The sequence below is a fragment of the Chiloscyllium punctatum genome, chromosome 5, assembly GCF_047496795.1.
Source record: "Chiloscyllium punctatum isolate Juve2018m chromosome 5, sChiPun1.3, whole genome shotgun sequence".
Classification (NCBI taxonomy): Eukaryota; Metazoa; Chordata; class Chondrichthyes; order Orectolobiformes; family Hemiscylliidae; genus Chiloscyllium; species Chiloscyllium punctatum.
The window spans coordinates 59,923,664-59,942,563 of record NC_092743.1 but is presented as its reverse complement, the minus strand read 5'-3'; the positions used below and the strand labels follow the sequence as shown (position 1 = coordinate 59,942,563).

The window sequence follows — 18,900 nt, the reverse complement described above, 5'->3', positions numbered from 1 at the left end:
GCTGCCTCACAGCGCCTGAGACCTGGGTTCAATTCCCGCCTCAGGCGACTGACTGTGTGGAGTTTGCACGTTCTCCCCGTGTCTGCGTGTGTTTCCTCCGGGTGCTCCGGTTTCCTCCCACAGTCCAAAGATGTGCAGGTCAGGTGAATTGGCCATGCGAAATTGCCCGTAGTGTTAGGTAAGGGGTAGATGTAGGGGTATGGGTGGGTTGCGCTTCGGCGGGGCGGTGTGGACTTGTTGGGCCGAAGGGCCTGTTTCCACACTGTAAGTAATCTAATCTAATCTAATTTAAATGTTTTTTAATACATTATGAAAATTAAGTGTTAATTGTGGTTTATACAACTGTAGTTGTGATGCTGTACAAAAGAGAAGCAGTCATGATTGAAAACAACATTTAACAAAAGGGAAAGCACAAAAGAATTATGGATCACCTTTTTATTATTCCACATTGAGAAATGTCAGAAATAAGAATAGATCAACTCCACAGGCTTTCCTCAATGAACACCCAATTTGTTTGCAAAAGGTGTGGTAGATGATGTGAAGCAGTATCAGAAACACAGTTGAGGCAATACCTTCCTTTTTCAGTTTTACTTAACGTCAGCTACAAAAAGTGAAGGCATCATAAAACATTAATAGCCATGCAGGTTAACAAAAATTAAGCTAGTTGTGCTCAATCATGACATCATTGTGGGGTTTCATCTTCAATTATTTCTAGTCTACGAGGACCATATAGTAGAACATAGGCTATGTGCCAGTCGCCTCCACCAGACAACTTCAGAATATCTTCAGGTGCCACAACACTGACTTTATCATCATCGAATTTGATCCACTCATCTAAAAAATAACAAGAAATGGAAACCTTCATATGCAGGTATACATGACATATAATCCCTTCTTGTGATGTATAATTGTATGTAACAGGGCAAGGCTTTGAAAACCTTTGGCAGTTCTCCTGCACGTCTACTCAAATTGACTAAGTAAGGAGAGATAGATATAGACATCAAAAAAAAAAGCCTGCCAAAAGATCGCATTTAGTGTGGAAGTATTATGTTGAGTTTTTTTATTGGTACTGGAGAGGAATAAAAATAGTATCTGTTTAAATAAACACAAATTTCTCATTTACTTAGATTTTTTTTAAAAAGAGTAGGAAGGTTATGAGTTTGACATTATGCTCCATGAGAGGATATGATACCACCCTACAAGGGAAGGAAAGCAAGTGGAAATGCTGTACCAGGAGGACATTACTGCTAACCAAAGGAGGTACTGAATAAGATCTAGAAGCAAGATTTCAGAAAACAAGTACAGTAGAAATGTAGTATGAGCTTGTTTGTCTTTTAGAAAAATTTAACACAATGCCCTTTATGACAAATTTTCTCCTTCCTGAAGATACCAAATTGCAATCACGTTTGTTTCCACAAGCATGGCAGCTATCTAGCACTTCGGCCACCATTCATAATACAAATGTGGACAATGAACAACTGAGGGCTGTTCAGCAATATGCAATAGAGACACATCATGAGTAGCCTCAACTCTACTCCCGACCCAAAGGTTTTCGGGATTAAGTGTTTAAGTATTCAATGTTATATTTCTGCATTAGAAGAACAATATTTCAGAACAGTGTAAAGCTTTTAGATTTAAATGTTTTGTTTTTAGAAAGAAACAAAGCAAAGCACTTCACACCAATTCATTGAAGCATGTTTCATCTCTTGACCGAGCATGTACCAAAACCTATAAATTAGACACTAAAACTTGAGAATGTCATTGCAAATTATTTTTGAATCGTTGATTATGACCAACATATAATCATTTGGAACAGTGCTAGAAATCTCCCTCCTGTATACAACTCTTTTCAATTAATTGTTTTGCAGTCTAACTTTCTATTTCGCTGGAGTAGAGAATAACTTAAGATTTTCATTTTCACTTAGCAATACTAAACCAGTGACAAACAAAGAAAGGGGAAAAATATGACAGCAAATTCATCAGTGAGGCTGTCAAAGGCAAGCCTTGGAATAGATTTAGAACATCTAAGGGAAAAAGGCAAGGCGTTTTATTTTGTAGGAATGAAACTGCAGTTTATTGGTTCAGCAGCAGACCTGCAGAAAGACTCTCTAATCCCCAAAACAAAGTTTCTCAAAAAAGATTGTGGATGCAGAATCCTGAAGCTGAGGGAAGTCTGCTGAGTATCAGAGACAGAGTAACTAGCAGCAGCTGCTGATTGCATGGATGTGATATCGAAACATAATTACTTGCCTCTTATTATTTTCTTGATTGGATAGACTGGTGAGCTAAGTGTGAAATGGCAAAAGGTTTTATTATGAGAAAGCTTTTGTCAATTTGAGAGTTCCTTATCAAAGTGAAATTGATCTAACCTTTGTATACAGCCAAACAAGTTTTCAATCCCAAGGTAGAACAATGATTCTGCTGCTAAGGATTCTGTGCCAAGAGCTCGCCATTCTATAAAAGCTGTTTATTTCATAAATCTGCTGCTTCCTCACTTTGACCTATGCACTAATGACAGCTTTCTGGAAATAAAACAGATTCAAAAGTGCTACCAGAATTCTATTCACTAGGTCATCTCATTTTTAACTTGAATAAGACAATGAGCAGGCAGATACTCACCCAATTGCTCCTTGGATTAGTTGCTAAGTAATGCAACTCTACTCATTATATTTAATAGTTTCTCATTTAACGAAAGCACCTTTGTTTTATTAATCATTTGGGAGTAAAGAACTTGAGCATTGTTGAAAGATGACATTTTAGTGCAGTCTCTCATCTTGATGTCATCAGGATTGCCCATTAACTGTCAGCCAATAGCATTAATGGGTGTATTCACCATGGCAATACTTCTATCAATCAATCGGAATCCACTTGCCAATCAGTACTCCCCCTCATGCGTATAAATATTGGTTTTTCCCTTAAATTTTCATTTGCAAAATGTCCCAATGAGTGCAAGACAAAATGTTTCAACAAAATGTGTCATTTTCAGCAAAACTTTATTCAATTAGTTTTGATGAGAAGGGAGTGTATAAAACAAGAAAGTACCTGATTTTCTTCTCACCCAAGCTACATAATGACCAGATGAACTCGACCTGCCTTGATGTGTTAGCACCGCCATTAGATCATAATATCCACTGTTATTGGAGCCTAAATCTGTGAAAATAAAACCAGAATTTATTTCACTGTAAAGGTCTTAAGCAGCATATGTGCCACAACTCTACAGTGCTAAGTTAGCAATCTCTGTGTGGAAAGTTACAAGGCACAGACTAAGTACTATGTTAGTTAACTGTCAACTGAAAAGAATATTTTAAGGATGGGGAAATCTATCAGCCAGGTTGCAGACAATAGATTTGGAAGCAGAAGGATTCTAGAAGTAACAAAGATTAGAGAACTTATGTTTATTTTTTTTAAAAAAGCATTGCAACCCTACAATTGAAGGGTGACAAAATCATCCACTTGTAGCATGATTCTTAAATAACTGATGGTATAGAAATTAAGCAAAATACAAAAGGTTCCTGTCTCAGCTTGCTCAGTCGGTCAGTATGGCTAACTTGAGTGTAATTTCAAGCATCCCAGCATGGCCACAGCTTTCTACTTAAGATGAAAAGAAATTCAATGGCTAAAAAAAAAAATTAGCTATTTGCATACTAAAACTGTTACCACAGTAAGCCATTGTTATACTCTGACATCAAGCCAAATCTGACACCTCAATATCAACAAGTTTACAAGTCCCACATGCAGAAGCAAAAATAATAGGACCAATACCATGATAGTGGAAAACCCTACTAAGGTATAACTTACAAAAATTATATGCATCTTTTACAGTCTGTCAAAGTCCAACATAGAGTGGTTAATTGGTTTGTTCTGGTATGCCATGCATCCAAATAACAATCATTAGGTTGCAAAGAGTTAATACATCATGTGATCTTCTCCTAGCCTACTGTATGATCCCCAAAGGCCTATCAATCCCCAAATCCCCACTGCTTCCAGTTGATCTGCGCTTATTTGAAACTAGACATTAATCTTATGCTCAAAACTCATGGCTTAGTGGATGAGATTTTATTACAAGCAATATTGTAAAATGCAAGTAATCTACATTTGTTCATTTATCATCCACATATTATAGGACGGCAAAGTCATATAATTAGTAGTAGACCTCTGACAGATCAGCCATCCAAATGGATTTGTCTTGAACGCAAATCTAAATGATAGTATTATTAAAAGGGAGATCAACAGTTAGTACAACATGGAATCAGGATCAGCTGTAACCTCTAACATGACAGTTGATTTAAAATAAAAACTCTTTCATTGCTGGCAACACCAGTGTATGTAACTCATCTCTAACTGACTTTGAAATGGGTGGCTAGCGAGGCCATTTTTAGAGTTATGAATTAACTACATTGCTGTGGATTCAGTCACAAGCCAACCAGACCAGGAAAACACTACAAAATTCCTCTGTTAAAGGACATGAATGATCCTGATGGGTTTTTACTAACAACTGATGATAGCTCGTCACCGTTACTGAAGCTAACTTTCAATTCCACATTTTATTCATTCGTTCAAATTCAAGCATGTTTCTCCCTGCCAAATGGCGAAAATACAAAGTGCACTCAATCTCCACTTGGCTATCTGTTGCTTGGTTTCTAGTTTGCCTAGGATTACTATATCACCAGAAGCGTAGCTTTGGCAATTTTCAAAAAAAATGCTCTATTTTAAATACCCAAGTAATTTAGATTTCTGCGAACAGCAGTCCATTTTTGACTTAACTTATGAAAGTGTTAAGCACCATTTGCTACTAGTTCCAGGTTATTTAGGCATACTACCTGATCAGAAAGCCAATTCAAAAAATCTCAAAATGATATGGTTTTCCATTTCAAGGAATTCCACAAATTAAAATTAAAGGCAGAACTGCAATTTTATCTGCAAGAAACCGAATCACAAGCTAAATTCAAACCATAAATATATATTTTTTTAAAATTTCATGGTATTTCCACCAATCACAGACTAAATATTTTTTCTCAAAACTACATCATACTCCTCTTTGACAAGATGTATATATTTTTTTTATTAGATTCTCCACAGTATGGAAACAGGCCCTTCGGCCCAACACGTCCACACCCACCCTCCAAAGAGTATCCCAACCAGACCCAATCCTCTACATTTACCCCTGACAATTACACCTTTCACTATAGGCAATTTAGCATGGGCCAATTCACCTGGCCTGCACATCTTTTGGATTGTGGGAGGACATTGGAGCACCCAGAGGAAACCCACGCAGACACAGAGAATGTGCAAGCTTCACACAGAAAGTCACTTAAGGTGGGAATCAAACCAGAGTCCTTGGCACTGTGAGGCAGCAGTGCTAACCACTGACCCACCGTGCCATCTTTAGTGACCAATAGTCTAGTTAGGCATAGCAAGATCCAAGGATCAAAAATTGAGAACCTCTCATGATACACGGGTTACTGCAAAACATCATATGCTATTTCACAATTTTCTCTGAAAAAGAAACTCAATATTTACTCAATCATACAGTGATAGAGATCTACAGTATAGAAAAAAAAAGGTCTTTTGGCCCATTGCCTCCAGTCAGAAAATATCTCCTAATTATTCTAACTCCATTTTCCAGCACTCAGTTCATTTACCTCTGCACTGCAAGAGTGCACCTAAATACTTAAACGTTATGAGGGTGTCAGTCTCTGCCACCCTTATAGGCAGAGAGTTCTAGAACTCCACCAATCTGAATGAAAAAGATTTTCCTCACATCTCCTCTAAACATACCTTAGCTAACATGTTATACAGCTCCAGCAGATACTTCTTGCTCTTAAATTCTGTGTCTCGGTTAATAAAGGCAAATGTACCCTTTGCCTTCTTAACCACGTTATCCATCTATCCCGATATCTTAAGGGACTGGTGTACATGCACATCAAAGTCCCTCTGATCCTCGGTACTCCACCGCATCATGTATTGTCTTGCTTTGTTTGTCCCGCCCAAGTGCATCACCTCACATCTGTCTGGATTGAATTCCATTTGCCAACGATTAGCCCATATGACTAGCCTGTCTATATCTCCTGTAATCTAAGGCTATCCTCCCCATTTCTTTCCACTCCACCAATTTTGGTATCATCTGCAAGCTTGTTCCTACAGTCAAGCCTAAATCGTCTACATGAATCACAAAATAGCAAAAGCCCCCAATCTGACCCCTGTGGGAGCCCACTAGAATAAGGCTACCAGTCAGAAAAACATCCCCCAACTGTCACCTTTTGCTTCCTGCCATTCCGCCAAATCTGGAACTGTTTGTTAATTTCCTTGGATCCCACGAGATCTTACCTTTCCTATCAGTCTCATGTGGGACCTTAGCAAAAGCCATGCTGAGGGCCATGTAGACTACATCAAAAGCACTGTCCTCATCTGTACACCTGGTACCCTTATTAAAAAAAAAGTCACAATTTGGCAAGACGTGGCCTTCCCTTAAATAAAAACCATGCTGATTATTCTTGATTAATCCCTGCTCCTCCAAATGCAGATTAATTTTGACTCTCAGATCTACTTCAGTAGTTTCTCCACCATTGATGTGAAGACTGACTGCCTATAGCTTCTTGGTTTGTCCTTTACTCCCCTCTTGAATAATGGTACCCAACCTACCCAGCCTCAGTTCCTGAAACAATTTTTTTTAAAAGAAAATCAGAAGACTGAATAATATATGAAATAAAGATGAATCATACATACCATTTTCTTTCTCAAACTATTACATAGTTAAGATTCTTCCTTCCCTTTTTAAAAAATATACTTTAAACAGGGAAAAAAAGCACCAGTAAGAGACAATATTGATAGTTAAGACATTTAATTTGCAGACACCTCGTCAGTAGCCCTTTCATATAGCTTTTCGAAACAGAAGTTACTTAAATATACCCTAACAAAAACTTATTTAACTTCAGTAATGATTGTTTCATTCATCCTACAGGATATATGAACCTGTTGCATATTGCAAACCAACTACTGATTATCTACTCACCATCAGGGAAATAAAATGGCGCATATTTGACCTCTTTAGGTTCTCCACTTCCATTCTTATTGTCAGCCTAACAAAAAAAAATTAAGTCAACCTTCGTGATTAAAGTGACCAAGGTCCAAAGTGGGGAAACAGAAAGCAACAGGTCATAATTCTGGTAAATGGTCATCAACCAGAAATGTTAACTTAGTTTCTCTCCGTGGATATTACTTGATCTATTCAGAGTATTAATTTTAAAGAAAATAACAAATGTTTTCCAACAATAATTTTAACGTTCATGTAGACTGAACGAATCAAACTGGCAAAGGGAGCCTGTGGCACTAGCTCAAAGAATGCACTTCAGAACATTTCCTAGAATAATGTGTTGTTGAGTCAAACAGAGAGAAGGCTAATAAAAAGTAAGAACATAGAGTCATAAAGATATACAGCATGGAAACAGACCCTTCGGTCCATCCTGTCCATGCCAACCAGATATCCCAACCCAATCTAGTCCCACTTGCCAGCACCTGGCCCATATCCCTCCAAACCCGTTCTATTCATATACCCATCCAAATGCCTCTTAAAATGTTCCAATTGTACCAGCCTCCAACACTTCCTCTGGCAGCTCATTCCATGCAAGTACCACCCACTGTGTGAAAAGGATGCCCCTTAGGTCTCTTTTATATCTATCCCCTCTCACCCTAAACCTATGCCCTCTAATTCTGGACGCCCCGACCCCATACGCTTATTTACCCTATTCATGCCTCTCACAATTTTGTAAACCTCTAGAAAGTCACCCCTCAGCTTCCGACAGTCCAGGGAAAACACCCCCAAGCATGTTCAGCTTCTCCCTGTAGCTCAAATCCTCCAACCCTGGCAACATCCTTGCAAATCTTTTCTGAACCCTTTCAAGTTTCACAACATCTTTCCGATAGGAAGGAGACCAGAATTGCACGCAATATTCCAACAGTGGCCTAACTAATGTCCTGTACAGCCGTAACATGACCTCCCAATTCCCGTACTCAATACTCTGACCAATAAAGGAAAGCATATCAAACGCTGCCTTCACTATCCTATCTACCAGCGACTCCACTTTCAAGGAGCTATGAACCTGCACTCCAAGGTCTCTTTGTTCAGCAACACTCTCTCAGACCTTACCATTAAGCGTATAAGTCCTGCTAAGATTTGCTTTCCCAAAATGCAGCACCTCGCAGTTATCGGAATTAAATTCCATCTGCCACTTCAGCCCATTGGCCCATCTGGTCAAGATCCTGTTGTAATCTGAGGTAACCCTCTTTGCTGTCCACTACACATCCAATTTTGGTGTCATCTGCAAACTTGCTAACCTTACCTCTTATGCTCGTATCTAAATCATTTATGTAAATGACAAAAAGTAGAAGACCCAGCACCGATCCTTGTGACACTCCACTGGTCACAGGTCTCCAATCTGAACAACAACCCTCCACCACCACCCTCTGTCTTCTATCTTTGAGCCAGTTCTGTATCCAAATGGCTAGTTCTCCCTGCATTCCATGAGATATAACCTTACTAATCAGTCTCCCATGGGGAACCTTGTTGAACGCCTTACTGAAGTCCATATAGATCACATCTACCACTCTGCCCTCGTCAATCCTCTTTGTTACTTCAAGAAACTCAAGCTTGTGAGACATGATTTCACACACACAAAGCCATGTTGACTATCCCTAATCAGTCCTTACCTTTCCAAACACATGCACATCCTGTCCCTCAGGATTCTCTCCAACAACTTGTCCATCATCGACATCAGGCTCACTGGTCTATATGGCTTGTCCTTACCACCCTTCTTAAACAGTTACACCATGTTAGCCAACCTCCAGTCTTCCGGCACCTCACCTGTGACTATCGATGATACAAATATCTCAGCAAGAGGCCCAGCAATCACGTCTCTAGCTTCCCACAGAGTTCTAGAGTACACCTGATCAGCTCCTGGGGATTTATGCACCTTTAACCGTTTCAAGACATCCAGAACTTCCTCCTCTGTAATATGGACATTTTGCAAGATGTCACCATCTGTTTCCCTACATTCTATATCTACCATATCCTTTTCCACAATAAATACTGATGCAAACACCTCATTTAGCATCTCCCCCATTTTCTGCGGCTCCACACAAAGGCCGCCTTGCTGATCTTGGAGGGGCCCTATTCTCTCCCTAATTACCCTTTTGTCCTCAATGTATTTGTAAAAACTCTTTGGATTCTCCTTAATTCTATTTGCCAAAGTTATCTCATGTCCCCTTTTTGCCCTCCTGGTTTCCCTCTTAAGTATACTCCTACTTTCTTTATACTCTTCTCAGGATTCATTCGATCGATCCTGTCTATACCCTTACATATGCTTCCTTCTTTTTCTTAACCAAACCCTCAAATTTCTTTAGTCATCCAGCATTCCCTATACCTACCAGCCTTTCCTTTCACCCTGACAGGAATATACTTTTCCTGGAGTCTAGTTATCTCATGTCTGAAGGCTTCCCATTTTCTAGCCGTCCCTTTACCTGCGAACATCTGCCTCCAATCAGCTTTCAAATGTTCTTGCCAAATACCGTCAAAAATGTCCTTTCTCCAATTTGGAACTTCAACTTTTTGATCTGGTCTATCCTTTTCCATCACTATTTTAAATCTAATAGAATTATGGTCACTGGGCCCAAAGTGTTCCCCCACTGACAACTCAGTCACCTGCCCTGCCTTATTTCCCAAGAGTAGGTCAAGTTTTGCACTTTCTCTCGTAGGTACATCCACATACTGAATTGGAAAATTGTCCTGTACACACTTAGCAAATTCCTCTCCACCTAAACCCTTAATACTATGACAGTCGTAGTCTATGTTTGGAAATTTAAAATCCCCTACCATAACCACCCTATTATTCTTACAGATAGTTCAGATGTCCTTACAAGTTTGTTTCTCAATTTCCCTCTGACTATTAGGGGTTGAAAAAAAACATAAAAGGCTGAAAAAGTTCAGCAACCTTAACAGTCTATTTAGGGATTGAAACAGATCATGTTTCAGGTCTATCACCACACAAAGGTTATTTTATTGGATAGTATTGTTTAATGAGAAAGGGAAAATCTCAGAGTTAAGGATCCTATGGAGCAGAGTGATCAAAATGATAGTTTCACATCAAGTTTGAAACTTACATTAATTCTGAAAGCCCAAAACAAGGCAAATAAAGGCAATGAAATAGAAATAGATGAGAATTAGTGAAGGTTAATTGAAATAATATCTTGAGTATAACTTCAGATACTCAGTGCAAATCTTTGAAGGAGTAAATCAATTCTACAACTGAACAGCACTCAACAATTTGGAAAATGTTAAAAATTTATTCTCGTCATGAATATTTATGGTGGCATCCCACATTATAGTACAGAAATGCTTTACTTTTATAACAGATATTCATCAAAGCCATACAATATTTTGCACTAAATAATCTCCTTCAACACACTGAATATTTAGTGCACTGCAAAATATTTTGACTGATGAATTTTAAATCACTTATTTCCTCAATCAAGTAGCAGCAACAAAAGCTATTGGCCAATCACAGGAGAGGTCCCTTCAAAATTACCTTCATTGTCTGCATATTGACTTTCCGGTCTTCTTGCTCCTTGAATTTTGATCTGTGTGGAATCATTTTTTCTTGTAGCTCTGGTACACATAGTTCATACACATCCAGCATTAGAGGAAACTTGACATCCTGAAGAGAAAAAATAAAATCAACTTGTTCAAGGGCTGTTGCAAAAACTATATGATGAAGTTGTTTCTTTTAAAGGCCTTCTGCTAGAAAAATCACAATATGATCTGTAACGCTAGAGATCCCAAGTTACTTTAGTAAACAGCAAACTACAAAGATGGTGACAACTTGTCCAAGATTCACACACACACACACACACACACACACACACACACACACACACACACAGTAATTCCTCTTAACCACTGGCACTCAAATGGCAGGTGGTGTTTTAAGAGACATTTGCAAATAAAAATAGTTACAAGCAGATAGTTTTCACGGCACATAAGCAATGTAAAGAGAGAGGAGCATTAGGCGAATCCAGCACTGGCAGTATGGCTGCTGAAATTTTTAAAAAATGCATTCATGGAATTAGGGTATTGCTGGCTCGGCCAGCATTTATTACCCATCCCTAACTGCCCCAATAGCAGGTTAGAGTCAAACACATTGCTATGGCTCTGGAGTCATATATAGGCCAGAACAGGCAAGGATGGCAGTTTCCTTCCCTAAAGGACATTAGTGAACCAGATGTGATTTTTTGACAAATCAACAATGGATTCATGGTCATCAATAGACCCTTTAATTCTAGACTTTTATTGAATTTATATTCCACCAACGGCCAAGGCAAGATATAAACCCGGTCCCCAACATCAAGTGGCTCTCTGGCTTAACAGTTCGGTGATAACATTACTAGGCCATCACTTCACCTTAAAATAAGCAAGTTTAATTGAAATAGCAATTCAATAGTAACAAAACATTTATTTTTAAGTCTTGAGAGGTGAAAACACCATGCAGGTTCCCCTCCAAGTCACAGATCATCCTGATTTGGAACAATATATCGCCATCCCTTCATGGCCAGTGGATCAAAATCCTGAAACTCACTTTCTCACAGTATTGTGGATACCCCTCTGCCACAAGGACTGTGCAGTTCAAGGTGAAATCTCACCACCATCAAATCAGGGATCAGGTATAAATGCTAGGCAAGCCAGTAACACACAGATCTCACAGATGATTAGCAAAAACACAAGGATAGAGTTAGGGCTATGATTTCTGGTGAGCCTTTTGAATTGCTGGAGTTTATTTAGAGACACACGGACCACTCCAGGTCAGGACAGCAGGATTTCTTACCTGAAGCACAATTGTTAAGTTGGTTAGGCTTTAATAATATTGTAGGAGAAAGTGAGGACTGCAGATGTTGGAAATCAGAGTCGAATAGAATGGTTCTGGAAAAGCACAGCCAGTCAGGCAGCCTTGAGAAGGAGAATCAACATTGAGCATAAGTTGATGCATTCCTTAAGAATGACTTAGGCTAAAACGTTGATTCTCCTGCTCCACGGATACTGGCTCATGAGCTGTGCTTTTCCAGTACCACACTCTTTAATAAAATTCGAAAAACATAAGTTGTTTTAGCTAACTTTTTAACTTCTATTTTTAAAGAAAGAAAACTAAATTAAAACCACAGTAAAATTTAAATTTGAAATCTCTAGATTATCGTACATGTGCCTGGACTAGTCCAGGACCAAATAATACAGTGCAGTATGCATAGGAACAAGAAAAGAAACAATACTGAATTTTAAGTTGAAGCGATGGCATGCACTGGAAGCATACATTTAGATTCACTAAGGTGTTACCCTGGATAAGAAACTATAGTTATCAGAAGATGCTCAAGACACTACATTTATTTTCACTGAGGCAGAGGTTGAAAGGATTTGGATTTTGTTTTTACAAGTGCTCATGTTTTTATACAATGCACAACCACAACTGGATCACTTTTCCCAAGGAGACTAAAATTACACATTCAAAGCCCTGTACATTTGTAATAAGACTTAGTTATTTTTGTACTACAACCCTCTCACAATTACTTCAGAATAATCATACCAGAAATAGTGGGGGAACCATGGTGCAACTGCAGTGAGGAACTGAAAATAATTAATGTTAACAAGAGAAGGTCTTGGAAAAACAATGCGACCAAAACCATAGGCTAAAATCTAGGGTTTCAAATGAAATGACTGCAGAGATATGGATTCATTATGACCTTAACACACTGACAGACTCTGGAACAACCCCAGTGATTTGGAAAATACGAAATGGAAAACTACTATTAAAGAAAAGGTGAGAGAAAATTGACTAACTAACTGACAGTTCCCGGTCATCAGTTAATGGGAAAATGCAAGAATTGGTCATCAAGTATTATATTGTTAGTAAAAGGGTACGTAGTATGATTAAGGAGAGTTAGTATGGTTTGTGGAAGAGAAATAGTGCTACAGCATTTTTAGAGAATGTAACTAACATGGTAAAGAGAAATCCACAGTTGCAGTATATTTACATTTTCAAAAGGCATTTATAATATGCCATAGAGGCTGTCACATAATTCAAGGACTCCTGTCGTAAAAGATAACAAGTTAGCATGGACAGAGTTCAGTTAAAATACATTAAATAGAGAATGGAAATAAATTAATCATCTCCAGATTGGCAGGCTGTTTCTATACAAATGCTGAATACTGGAGCACAGTAATTTGCAAACAATTACATGAGGGAACCAGTTTAATTTATCCAAGTTTATGAATAAGACAGCTTGGTTGGAAAGTAAACTGTTAAGAATATAGTATGATTGTGAGATGACAAGAAAACGACAGAGCATAAATATGGGAAAATGAAGTTATGTACTTTAGTAGAAAGAACAGAAACAAAAAGTGTGCTTTTCAAATGATGGATAATTATTAAACACTGGGCTACAAAGGGATTTGGGCATCACTATACAAGAACCACAAAGTTAACACGTAGACACTGCTTAAAAACAAAAAGCAAATGGTAAGTTGTGCTCCAAACCCCTTGCAATAAAGGCTAAAAAATCTTGTTACAGTCGTGTAGGGCATTAGTGAAATCACACTTGGGACACTATGAATATTTGGGCTTACTTCTAAAGAAGGATTGCTTCCATCTAGGGAAGGATATAATTGCCTTAATGTAGGTTCACTAGATTGATTCCAGAAATGAGATGATTATCCGAAGAAGAGAGATTAATCAGAATGTGCCTATATGATCTAGAATTCACGTAATGGAATGATGATCTAAATTCCGGGAGGGTTCAACAGGATAGATGCCAGGATCGGAGTGGCAGAGTGTCAGGATCACGAGTTCACCATTAACAACTGAGAAAAGAAAATAAGACCAGAATTGCACACAATATTCCAACAGTGGCCTAACCAATGTCCTGTACAGCCGCAACATGAACTCCCAACTCCTGCACTCAATACTCTTGACCAATCAAGGAAAGCATACCAAACGCCATCTTCACTCTCCTGTCTACCTGCGACTCCACTTTCAAGGAGCTATGAACCTGCACTCCAAGGTCTCCATGTCTAGCAACACTCCCTAGGACCTTACCATTAAGTGTATAAATCCGGCTAAGATTTGCTTTCCCAAAATGCAGCACCTTGCATTTATCTTAATTAAACTCCATCTGCCACTTCTCAGTCCACTGGCCCATCTGATCAAGATCCTGTTGTGATTGGAGGTAACCCTCTTCGCTGTCCACTACATCTCCAATTTTGGTGTCATCTGCACACTTACTAACCGTACCTCTTATGCTTGCATCTAAATTATTTATGTAAATGACAAAAAGTAGAGGGCCCAGCACCGATCCTTGTGGCACTCCACTGGTCACAGGCCTCCAGTCTGAAAAACAACCCTCCACCACCACCACCACCCTCTGTCTTCTACCTTTGAGCCAGTTCTGTATCCAGTTCTGTCCTGGCTAGTTCTCCCTGTATTCCATGAGATCTAACCTTGCTAATCAGTCTCCCATGGGGAACCTTGTCGAACGCCTTACTGAAGTCCACATAGATCACATCTACGCTCTGCCCTCATCAATCTTCTTTGTTACTTCTTCAAAAAACTCAATCAAGTTTGTGAGACATGATCTCCCACGCACAAAACCATATTGACTATCCCAGATCAGTTCTTGCCTTTCCAAATACATGTACATCCTGTCCCTCAGGATTCCCTCCAACAACTTGCCCACCACCGACGTCAGGCTCACTGGTCTATAGTTTCCTTGCTTGTCTCTACCACGCTTCTTAAACAGTGGCACCATGTTAGCCAACCTCCAGTCTTCCGGCACCTCACCTGTGACTATCGATGATACAAATATCTCCGCAAGAGGCCCAGCAATCACTTCTCCAGCTTCCCACAGAGTTCTAGGGTAAACCTAGATCAGGTTGTGGGAAGTTATCCACCTTTACCTGTTTCAAGACATCCAGAACTTCCTCCTCTGTAATATGGACATTTTGCATGATATCACCATTTATTTCCCTACATTCTATATCTTCCATATCCTTTCCACAGTAAATACTGATGCAAAATACTCATTAAACATCTCCCCCATTTTCTGTGGCTCCACACAAAGGCCGCCATGCTGATCTTGGAGTGGCCCTATTCTCTCCCTAGTTACCCTTTTGTCCTTAATGTATTTGTAAAAACTCTTCGGATTCGCCTTAATTCTATTTGCCAAAGTTATCTCATGTTCCCTTTTTGTCCTCCCGATTTCCCTCTTAAGTATACTCCTACTTTCTTTATACTCTTCTCAGGATCACTTAACCTATCCTGTGTATACCTTACATATGCTTCCTTCTTTTTCTTAACCAAACCCTCAATTTCTTTAGTCATCCAGCATTCCCTAAACCTACCAGCCTTTCCTTTCACCCTGACAGGAATATACTTTCTCTGGATTCTTGTTATCTCATTTCTGAAGGCTTCCCATTTTCCAGCTGTCCCTTTACCTGCAAGCATCTGCCCCCAATCAGCTTTCGAAAGTTCTTGCCTAATACCGTTACGATTGGCCTTTCTCCAATTTAGAACTTTAACTTTTATATCTGGTCTGTCCTTTTCCAGAGTTTTTTGAACTTCAGTAATGCGTTCGACAAGGTTCCCCATGGGAGACTGATTAGCAAGGTTAGATCTCATGGAATACAGGGAGAACTAGCCATTTGACAACAGGATCTTGACCAGATGGGCCAATGGGCTGAGAAGTGGCAGATAGAATTTAATTCGGATAATGCGAGCTTCTGTATTTTGGGAAAGTAAATCTTAGCAGGACTTATACACTTAATGGTAAAGTCCTAGGAAGTGTTGCTGAACAAAGAGACCTTGGAGTGCAGGTTCATAGCTCCTTGAAAGTGGAGTCGCAGGTAGATAGGATAGTGAAGGAGGTATTTGGTATGCTTTCTTTTATTGGTCAGAGTATTGAGTACAGGAGTTGGGAGGTCATGTTGCGGCTGTACAGGACATTGGTTAGGCCACTGCTGGAATATTGCATGCAATTCTGGTCTCCTTCCTATCGGAAAGATGTTGTGAAATTTGAAAGGGTTCAGAAAAGATTTACAAGGATGTTGCCAGGGTAGGAGGATTTGAGCTATAGGGAGAGGCTGAACAGGCTGGGACTGTTTTCCCTGGAGCGTCGGAGACTGAGGGGTGACCTTCTAGAGGGTTACAAAATTATGAGGGGCATGGAGAGGGCAAATAGGCAAAGTCTTTTCCCTGTGGTCGAGGAGTCCAGAACTAGAGGGCATAGGTTTAGGGTGATAAGGGAAAGATTTAAAAGCGATCTAAGAGGCAATTTTGTCACACAGAGGGTGGTGAGTGTATGGAATGAGCTGCCAGAGAAAGTAATAGAGGCTGGTACAATTGCAACATTTAAGAGGCATTTGGATGGGTATATGAATAGGAAGAGTTTGGTGGGATATGGGCTGGGTGCTGGCAGGTGGGCCTAGATTGGGTTGGGATATCTGGTCAGCATGGACAAGTTGGACCGAAGGGTCTGTTTCCATGCTGTACACCTCTATGACCCTATGTTGTCGAAGCTTTTAATTGTACACTTATCAGGATAATTTTCAATCATCACAATTTATACCACAGTACCAAAGTACACTGCAAGATTGCTTTCTTCATTACAGTGCCATGGCCATTGGATACCAAGAATTTTCCAAAGGTCCTGGATAATTCACAAAAGCTAAGAGGCCCTTTTATTTTCAGAAAAAAAAAACTTGATCTTACATATGTATATACACCTTCCTTCAAAATCAGCATAAATTACCCACACAATGAATTCAACTGATTATCTTAAAAACTGTTGTTAGCGCTCTATTAGCAAACACGGGATTGTTCAGTAATCAACTCAGAATCTCACTGCATTAAGTTTGAAATTTGGTACTTTTATGCCTGTCCTTGTGAGTGTAAGATAACAAAATTTTTTTCATGAACAATCAAGATCTGTACTACTGAATGACAACTATATGAATTAATATGCATTATTATTTTACTAGATATTTGATTTATTTCAGAAGAGGTCCCTTTTGGAAGATTTCAAATTTGGTAGACCAACTAACCTTGCTGCCTGGTATGCAACAAACAAAAAACCAGGAACATTTAGGACATGAAATCTGCGAAATGGGCACCAAGAAATCAAATGTACACATTTTTTCAAACAATTTATGGACAGGCTAACACTTTTATGTAACACATTTACAAACCTTGAGAACTTTGGCATTTACAGACTCTTTTTCCTTGTAGAAAAACCTCACCATCTGAACCGTAAGGTATGCAGGTAAACGCTGAATTTTAGACTAAATGAAACAAAATTAAATGTCAATTAGAGTGCACGAAGGGTTATCAATTTTGTATTAAAATTCATCCCAGAACTATTCTATTCATTACAGCTGCATAATGATTTCCAATATACATGCATGTACAAGTGTATTTTCACAAAAATCTACCATATTTAAAATATAATGTACAAAGCCGACCTGCCACATTTATCTAAATTATACTTCATCTGCCATGCATGTATCAACTCACAACATGTCCTATTCAGTGAAGCATTTCTGCAGACGACACAAAGCTGAATGGGAGGGTGCAAACTTGAAAACATTACACTTATTCAATCATCTAAACCATGAATATATATTGTTAATAGCTGGGGTCCAAGAACGGATTCCTGCTCGCCACTGGCAGTCAGAAAATGATCCGTTTATTTCCTTTGTTAGTCTTGGTTTCCTGCCTGCCAGCCAGTCCTGTATGCATGTCAGCACACTAATCGCAACCCTGCGTATTTTGATTTTAAATGCTAACCTCTTACGTGGGACATTATCGCAAGTCTTCTGAAAGCCCAAAGATGCAACAGCTACTGGCTCCCCTTTTATCTACTCTACTAGTAACATCCTCAAAAATTTTCAGTAATTTTTCAAGCACAATTTCCCTTTTGCAAACCCACAGTGACTGTATGATCCTATAACTTTCTCAAAGTCAGAAGTCACACAACATCAGGTTTATTTGAACTTCACCTGACAAAGAAGCAGTGCTCCAAAAGCTTGTGGTTTCAAATAAACCTGTTGTTAGGGACTATAAGCTGTGGTCATGCGATTTCTCACCTTGTCCACCCTAGTCTAACACTGACACCTTCACATCTCCACTTTTTCAAGGTCATGGCTGATCAAACATTACGATGCCATCACCACATCTCCATAACCCTGTACCAATTTCCAACTCTACATACTAGAAGACTGAAACTCTATAGCCTTCTGTGATTGGAATTCCAAACATTCATAAGATTAAAATAATTTCTTTACATCCCAGACTGAGGTGGCACCCAGACCCAGCTTGCTCAACTGCTCCTCGTATCACAAGCCCTTCACTCCTAGGATCATTCTGTGAACATCTTCTGGACCCTCCCCAAGACCAGCCCATTATTCCTTAAACAGCTTACAATATTCAAAATGCAGTCTGACCTGAGCCTTATGCACCCTCAGCAGTGCAGCTCTTCATCTATTCTTCTAGCTTGTCCCAAGTCCTTCTGCAGCCTCCCTCACATCAACACTACCTGTTTCTCCACCTAACATCTGCAAACTTAAAGGCTAACATGACATTAGCCTTCCTATTTCCTTTCATATATCCAACATCTTACTATTTAAGAAGTACTCTACATATCTATTTCACCTACCAAATGGATAAACCCACATTTTCCTTCATCTGGCAAGTTCTTGCTCATTCTCAGTCTCTCCAAACTTTCCTGAAGCCACTTTACAACTTTCTCACAACATACATTCCCATTTAGCTTTATATCATCCACAAATTTAGAAACATTACATTGGATCTCCAC

At 39.2% G+C, this 18,900-nt stretch overlaps 1 protein-coding gene across 2 annotated transcripts in view; it reads right to left on the bottom strand.

Annotated features, from left to right (window-relative positions):
* Positions 1-420: 420 nt before the first annotated feature.
* usp14 (ubiquitin specific peptidase 14 (tRNA-guanine transglycosylase)) overlaps positions 421-18,900 on the bottom strand; it is a 58,988-nt gene continuing 40,508 nt past the window's right edge. For both annotated transcript variants that reach the window (XM_072570411.1, XM_072570410.1), the window contains exons 12-16: positions 17,276-17,368; positions 10,581-10,709; positions 7,013-7,079; positions 3,043-3,150; positions 421-834 (exon numbers count right to left, since the gene is read on the bottom strand). In XM_072570411.1, the coding sequence (XP_072426512.1) occupies positions 683-834; positions 3,043-3,150; positions 7,013-7,079; positions 10,581-10,709; positions 17,276-17,368 (549 nt within the window). In that variant the 3' untranslated portion in view covers positions 421-682. The remainder of the gene's footprint in view (positions 835-3,042; positions 3,151-7,012; positions 7,080-10,580; positions 10,710-17,275; positions 17,369-18,900) is intronic.